The following is an 8,157-nucleotide window of genomic DNA, read 5'->3' as shown; positions in this document are numbered from 1 at the left end:
TATAACCAAATCTTGGTTATTATAACTAAACCTTTTTCTGGGTGTATAGGTAAGAAATGGGTATATTCGAGGAGCAGTTAATGCGGCAGTGTTACACTTTTATGAAAGAGTATCACATTCTACGCGAAAATTTGAGCGAACAAAATTTTGACAATCGGCTACTCATCATTGGCAAATCAAAAGCAACATACAAATTTTTACTGCGCCATTTCTGCAACATTTTAGAAAAGTTTAGTTGAGTATCAGCAACATGTCATCAGGAAGGCAACAAGTCTGCAATATTGCGGTAATTATTTCGTAGCCCGAACGCACCCAATGTAATGAAACTAAATTTTTGTAATAATAAGAGTCTTATTTATTGTTAAGAGAATTTTGTAAGTATTAACTTGGAGTAAATTAGCGTCCTCAATTACTGAAATATCGGAGTTTTCGTATTATCAACGCATTGCTTTTCCATATCAAGTGTACCGGGTTTTAATTAATGGTAAGAGGTTATTCCAAGAATCGATTTAGAGTGAATTAGCTTAAGTAGTTATTGATTTATCGGAGTTTTCGCGATTCTGTAAATTACCGTTATATGGGAATTGGGCGTGGTTATCGCCCGATTTTAAGCATTTATGCAGCAGTTATGCTAGATATAGCCTAAGCAAGGCTCATACCGAGTTTGGTACGGATTAGTGAAGCGGATAGTGAGATACAGCATTTCATCATAAGTGAGCGAGGCCACACCCATTTTCTAAAAATTTTATAATATGCCTATTTTGTTCAAAAGTTTTACTTTACATACTAATTTTTAGCAATTTGGATACAATATTTACTGAGATATCGTAGATTTATCTAAATTGGCATTTATCTAAATTTAAACGCTTGTATACCCAAAACTATTTATTTAATCATCACTTATATAACACCAAAGTAAAGGAAAACAAATGTTTATTCCGAAATATATAACATAGTTGGGTTCGCCTTACATTCCCGCAGATTTCTAGCAACAGGGCCGAAAGGTCCTAGAAAACATGACTTTTGCTAATATCTCGAAAACTATTTATTTGTTAAGTTAAATTCATCTAAAAAGTTTAATTTTAGTGTTAAAATAGATCTAAAGTAGTAAAGTTATATATTAACCAAATTTCTGAGCTTTCAACTGAACAAAGAATAATAACGCGATCTCTCCCGGGGATACAACAAATTCCTTAATATTCATAGAAATTAACCAAAAAATACTCGTTGGAAACCGCTATTTTCGTTACATTTCAATTGAACTTTTGCTTAATAAAATGATTAAAAAAATTTACCCTTAAATGCATTACTACCTTCTGTATGCGGGTCCATCACTACTTTTTAAGAATATAATGCAGTATTACTGCAGCAGTAATCAAAATATTAACTTAAAACCTTCGCGATCTTTCTAGAGAGCGAAAATTTATTTTTAACCAGCGTTAGAATATTCTGTTTCCAGCCAACGGTGAGCGTTCGCTGTGCAAGTTAGAAAAGTGAGGGGGACTGGGAAATGTTATTTGGAATGTTCTCCATCGAAAGTGACTAATTTTTTAAGTTAAGTTAAATCATTCAAATACCCCTATGTGCGCCGCTTATGTGGCAGTATTTGACAACTAAAATGTATTTGCCAACATGTTGGCAATTTCGTTTTCGTTTGCCATGCGAACAGCTGATTCTAGCTAGAACGGATTCCGAAATGTAATACCGACCGTTTAGCTATACAAAATAAAACCAAACATGAAATTATTTGGCGCAAGTAAAAAACAAAGAAAATGAAACCGGTTAAACTTAAAATTTTCTATTTTATCTATAATATCTCGGAAACTACTTGACCGATTAGAAAATTATTGATGCAAATTCAAAGATAACTTCAGTACCTTTTTACGACGTATTTACTATGTATAACCATTTTTAAAACAACACCATTTACAAATAATATATAAACATTTTAAATTTTTACCACTTCTTTCGTTAAATTTTGCCTTATAAAAATCCTCTCTGTATAAGGAAATAACCTGTACTTTCTAAATAATATGACTTTCTAAATGCAATTTTCTTCAAAAAGGGTAATTTTATGAAAAAATTAAATTTTTTTGTTATTTAGTATTTTTGACTTAAAAATATAAAAAATCATATAAATTGTGTTACCAGAGTATCCAGAGTAGCACACCACCTTCCTCAATGAACTCAGAAAGAGGGTTTAGTGCATCGGGTAGCATTTAGGTTGCAAATAGAAATATGTTGTTGCCCGATAACGCGGAAATGCTTCATTTCATAATGAAAAATATACAAATTTTTGATTTTTAAACTGAATATTCTATAATCGGGAAATCCGGCCGGATTTTAGCCAGTATCCGGCCGGGTAGTCGTATAACAGAAAAACGGCCGGATAAGCCGGATTCCGGATATCTACCGGATACCCGGCACCTCCTAATTAAACATATAAAATTTTTCGCATTTCCAAAGTTTTCATGGACGATTAATTCAAGTTATTAACTGAAACTTCAACTAAATGTCGGCCCAGGTTGTCGTTATCCTACGGCCATAAAACTGTATATATATGCCATTTAGGCTAAAAAGCACAAATATAGAGGGTGTGCATATTAAAAGTTGCAAACAAATTTTTGAGCATATATTCTTGGGACAGTCTAATGTACATATGTATGTTTATGAGTGCCAATTAAAAATATTCAGGCAGGTTCTGCAATTCACATCCGAGTGAATTTCCACCCCTGCTAATTTGAATTTAAAGGGAATTTCATTGAATTTCACTCGGAAGTGAATTCTGAACCTGCCTGATTGACTTTGCTCTATTGGTTTTAATGTATGTATGTATGTATGTATGCATGCAATACAGAATTTTTCAAAAACATATATGAACAGGCACATACTCCGCCGTCTGTCCAGTACCCTAGAGCTCTTAAGAGTTAAAAATACCATTTTTTCTTTCTGAAATATGAAAATTAGAGTATAGAGCATATTGAGAGAAAATTTGATAGGAATTGCAGGCCTAGAACCTTTAAAATAAATAAAGAGTTTTTTTGCACTACTATTAAAATTGCAGTAAATTTGCAAATATATTCGTTGTAAAGAAAGTAAATTTTGCAACTCTCAAAAAAAATTTCATTCAATTATTGCAAAGGAGGCAGAGGTTATGATCTTTTTTAAGGATGCTTCGAATATTCTTAATACTGGATATTTTTGTCTCTACACTAGTACAGGAGAATGGCATCGAAGACGAAATGGCGTAACTTTAGGATGTCAACAAAACGAATTGGCCAAAAATTATTTCCTATTTTCTTTCGTTTTGACATCCTGATTTTTACTAATGTATATCCAATTGCCACCATCTTATATGGATGCGCCTTGGTTCAAAGTATTTTTCTTGTGTTGTCATTGAAAATTCATTGACACAGTTGAGGTAGTTTAACTTCGGTGGTTTATCCATTTTCTATCAAAAACTGAAGCAAAATTTTGTGGAAGGCGATTAAAAAATCTTAGGATAATTCATTTCATAGTATAATTACCAAGAATGTTAGAATACAACATGGCACCTTCCCGCCGGCGGTGAGATTTCTCAAGTAAAAGCAAACAAAGCCGAATGGCAGGATAAAAGAAACTGGCAAAACAGTAAATTTTCTTAATATGTAATTTTTCTATAGGAAACTTCGTTTAATTGGGCGTGTTCGGAAGGCGCAGCAGCTCAGTAAATGTTGCGATTGCACTTGCTGAATGCATTGCTTTGTTGAGTGTTTGATGATCGTAATATTTATCTGATCATTTGAGATAGCATATTTTGTTTACCTTGGACAGTTGACAGCTAATGTATCAACCCGTTCAGAAGGCGCATAACGAATAATCACTGATTATTTTTTTAATACGGTTGCCTTCTGAATGTATCCACTGTGTTAAATTGTTAGAATACATACATATATGATTTATAAAAAGAATTAATGAAACAATCCTTTTTAATACCGGCTCGGGGTCAGGGTGTTTATTGTATTAAAACACTTGAAGATGCGTTCTTTTCCCAATATATTTAAATCTCCTCGGGAGATCCCCTGTAGACGATCTCCGGAGGGGATTGATTAAAATCAAAAAATCCGCAGAAAAAACAGATACATATTCAAAAGAATTAATGTTTACTTTTACTTGAGAATTGTGAAAATCGGAAAACCAAAGTAGCGGGGCTCTGAGTGCGCCATCTTTGTCATCTACATCGTGTATAGTTATCAGTGTTGCCGCGACGTCTCAAGAAAAAGTATCCCTGACCAAGCCAAAAATGTATCCAAATGTATCCAATTTTCTTTTTTTACATATACATCTCATAATTTGTAAGAAAACCAAACATTTTCATGAAAAAGACATAATTTAACCCATCTTAAGGACTTGGAATATACATGTGCATAAAATGAAACATTTGTAATTTCAATTTATAAAGTACATTTTTTGTGCATAAGTATTTTGCAAAGTAAATATAATAAATAGCAAGTACACTCTAAAACATAGCTGGGCAAAACGCTACTCGCGAGTAGCGTCTGCGTCGCAGCGCTTATACGTATACAGAAACGACGCAGCGAATTTCAATTCAGTCTGCTTTCAGATTTCATGAGAGTAACACTATGCTTCGCCGTTGAATATTTTTATTCGTAATTTTAGCGCGTGGTTGCCACCTATATATGTAACAATGCCCAAAATGTCTGAGTATGAGTGCCAATTACAGTTTTTGGTTTTAAAAAAAGCTAATAATGCCCAATGCTTGTTGTGTGGTAATACGACCATTAACCATAAACAAATGAAAAAAACGCTCCACTCAGTGCAATTATAGAAAAGTGCTTCTCAGCGCGACGCACTAGGGCACACATTGCATACTTTATTTTATAATATTTTTTTTATCAAAAGAAATCGATAGAGAAATGTAAATGCTGGTTTATGCCCAAAAATACTTTATGAATAATATTTATAAGTTATACTCTATTTTTAAGACTAAATACCTACTTATATGAAACAAGTAATTTTTAGCAATGAAAAAAACCGACTTCAACTCTCATATAAAAAAAAAAATATATATATATATATCTCACGATCCACTGATCGGATCTTAACCAGATTAGTATGGGACCACCTCTGAGACACTACCTTTCCGATGCAAAAAGAATTATCGAAATCGGTTGACGTGGTCCAAACTTATGCGGTAACATACATAAAAAAAAAAAAAAAAAAAAAAGATTCCGACGAACTGATAACCTCCTCCTTTTTTGGTTAAAAAATAAGACCTAAACACCGTAACCATCTGGCCGGTCAGCATATAAAAGAATTTGTTCTAATAAAACGGAGCCCAGGTATTATACAAATGAGTTTACCTAATTTAAGTTTTTTTAAATTATACAAGTACTAAATTTTTCTTATGCAAAAGGTTGTATAAACTAATAGTATTAGTTACTAAAAACTTCCAAGGTTCATTATTACACTATAGGTATAAGCAAAATAGGCCAAAATACCCATGCACGAAAAATACCACTTTTAGTACATTTATAAAAAATGCAGCAACCATAACTGAGCGCGACGCACTAATACCATGACAAAATGAGACTGTGTTGGTGTGCCCAGCTATGCTCTAAAAAGAGCATGTAAAACTACTACTGAAAAGTGTCTATTTTTCAACAAAAATCTGTATAAATATACGTATAAGATGTTCAGTATTTGATTTTGAACTTGAGATCTTTAAAATATACACATAAATACACATATATAGAATGTTTAAAATTGCAAAAATTTTCAAACTACAAATACATTTGAGTAGTCTACTTGCAAAGTGCGCTATGTAAAATTTTTTCGATTCTTAGTTTTTGGCGGATTACGTACCAGTATTTAAAGTAGTCCACTAACAACAGAGTGCAAAATCTTTTTATATTCTGAAAAAATAGCATCAAATGTTAAGTCTTCTTCAAAAGTCGCTATCATACTTATTTATGAACTTTCAAAAGTATCAATCTTCTGATGAACCAGTATTTAAAGTAGTCCACTAACAACAGAGTGCAAAATCTTTTTATATTCTGAAAAAATAGCATCAAATGTTAAGTCTTCTTCCAAAAGTCGCTATCATACTTATTTATGAACTTTCAAAAGTATCAATCTTCTGATGAACTTAGAAAGCTGCTTTAGGTGGTATATACTGTTAATGTTATCTTATGACATGTTATGTTATGTTACAATTTTATAAGGCTCCTATTTATCCAAATTTTCAGGTAATAATAAAAAAGATTCAATTTAAATGTTACTTGTTGTCGTAGTCGCTTTTTCAAATTTATGGCTTTCTATTATAAAATCACATAACGCTGTTTGCAAGTGGACTACTCATTTCCTACTAATAATTTACTTTATTTTAAACATGTTATGAGTAATTTTGCTCTTGCGACAAATTTGGTATGTAAGAGTAAACAGGCAATGATTAATTTTATTACACGGCGTGCGAATTTGCCCACATTAAAAGAGGAAACTGGTTACCTCTCTTAATATGCGCAAATAAACAAAAATTTTTTAGAGTGTATTCAAAGTCTTTTCAGTAAAATTCATAAAAGTCTCCTTAAATAAATAAAAGTTAAAATTAACAAATGAAAATATGTGATATGAAAGAGATTACTACAGAAAGAGTATAATTTACTTTATATACATATGTATATCGTCGTTTAAAGTACAAAGCCGCGTATCGTCATTCTGCAAAACCGCGTAACTGACATTTGCTGCCAAAAATTGGATTTGCTCACACAAGCTCTTGGCTCAATCCTTATCCATTCGTCCTGAAATATACTAGCCAGAAATGCGATTGCTTTATAAAAAAGAGAACCATTTTGAAATATAAGTGTTTTTACTCTAGAAAATAATTTATGCAACGTCACATACGCGGTTTTGCTTTTTGTTGATACGCGGTTTTGTACTTTAAGCGACGATATGTATATTAAGATCTTGCTTAAAGCATACTTTAAGCTAATTAAAGCAATTGCGCTTATACCTATATTGGTGAGATCTCTTCATATGTTCATTGCTTCGTTCACAAAAAATAAAATGCGTTAATTTCACGCTTAAGTAGCGATTCTTCATACGTTCAGAAAACGTAATGCTTTCTACCATCTTTAATGAAAATCGATTTTTGAACGAAAAAAACTTTATAGAAAATATAAAATTTTGGCCTATTTAAAAAAGTATCCACATTTATACTGACCGGAAAAAATAAGTATCCCGCAAAAATTCGTCTAAAAATGTATCCAATTGGATCTATTTAGATCCAAACGGCATCCCTGATAGTTATTACTCACCGTTCGCAAAAATGAAACGTCGTCCTGCTCCGAGCCTCCTTCGGCTTCAGCCATTTTATTTCTAGCTGTTTATATTCTCTCCACCATAAAATTCGGCACTTGGACTTTCAATGTTGATGATATAGAAGTTCCTGTGCAATACGTATCATTTGAATTAGTGTCGCCTTATATCAGAGGTTTATTATTTGGTTGAAAACCCAATTGTCGACTTGCGATGAATAAGCTGCCAATATTCAATACCTAAAATGAATATCAGAAAAAATTAAAATGTTTGCATTATTCTGTCTGTTAAAACCTTTGTAAATAAATAAATGCTGTATATCATATACCTTGTTTATACCAATGCAAGAACCGTATTAACAAAAAACTGATTTGACTCAACACATATTTCTTTCAAACATTTATACCTGTGTCGTTAAAGCGCACTCGCAGAAACCGTAGTGAAAAGTAAACAAAATGTTGTTATTTTTATTCGATATTTCTTAAATAATTAATTTGCGTGGCTAACCGAAATGGAAACGAACAACAATTCAAATTTGTTATAATAATAATTCAAATTTAAAACGGGCTGTATAAAGAAAACCAGCCTTTTTCACTTCGCGTCAGTTACCTTGTTTATACCTACGCAATAACCGCATTAACAAAAAGCTGATTTGACTCAACACATATTTCTTTCAAGTATTTATACCTCGGTCTTTATTGCGCACTCGATGAAGCCGTATTCAAAAGCAAACCAAATCTGCTATTTTTATACGACATTTCTTTAATAACTAACTTGCGCGGTTGACCGAAATGGAAGCGAACAATAATTCGAATTTATAATAATAATAATTCAAATTTA

General features: G+C 32.2%; 1 protein-coding gene across 1 annotated transcript in view; it reads right to left on the bottom strand.

Moving 5' to 3' along the window:
• The window catches only part of LOC118742255 (ryanodine receptor), a gene marked incomplete at its 3' end in the record, with an annotated part of 525,243 nt that overhangs the window by 487,522 nt on the left and 29,564 nt on the right, over window positions 1-8,157 (bottom strand). Inside the window, 1 exon segment of the mRNA XM_036474193.1 lies at window positions 7,317-7,556. Within this exon segment, the coding sequence (XP_036330086.1) occupies window positions 7,317-7,370 (54 nt within the window).

This window comes from Rhagoletis pomonella, unplaced genomic scaffold, assembly GCF_013731165.1.
Source record: "Rhagoletis pomonella isolate Grant_MI unplaced genomic scaffold, Rhpom_1.0 Rhpom_scaffold_00007, whole genome shotgun sequence".
Lineage (NCBI taxonomy): Eukaryota > Metazoa > Arthropoda > Insecta > Diptera > Tephritidae > Rhagoletis > Rhagoletis pomonella.
Note: the sequence above shows the minus strand (reverse complement) of the source record. Positions and strands in the feature narration are given on the sequence as shown.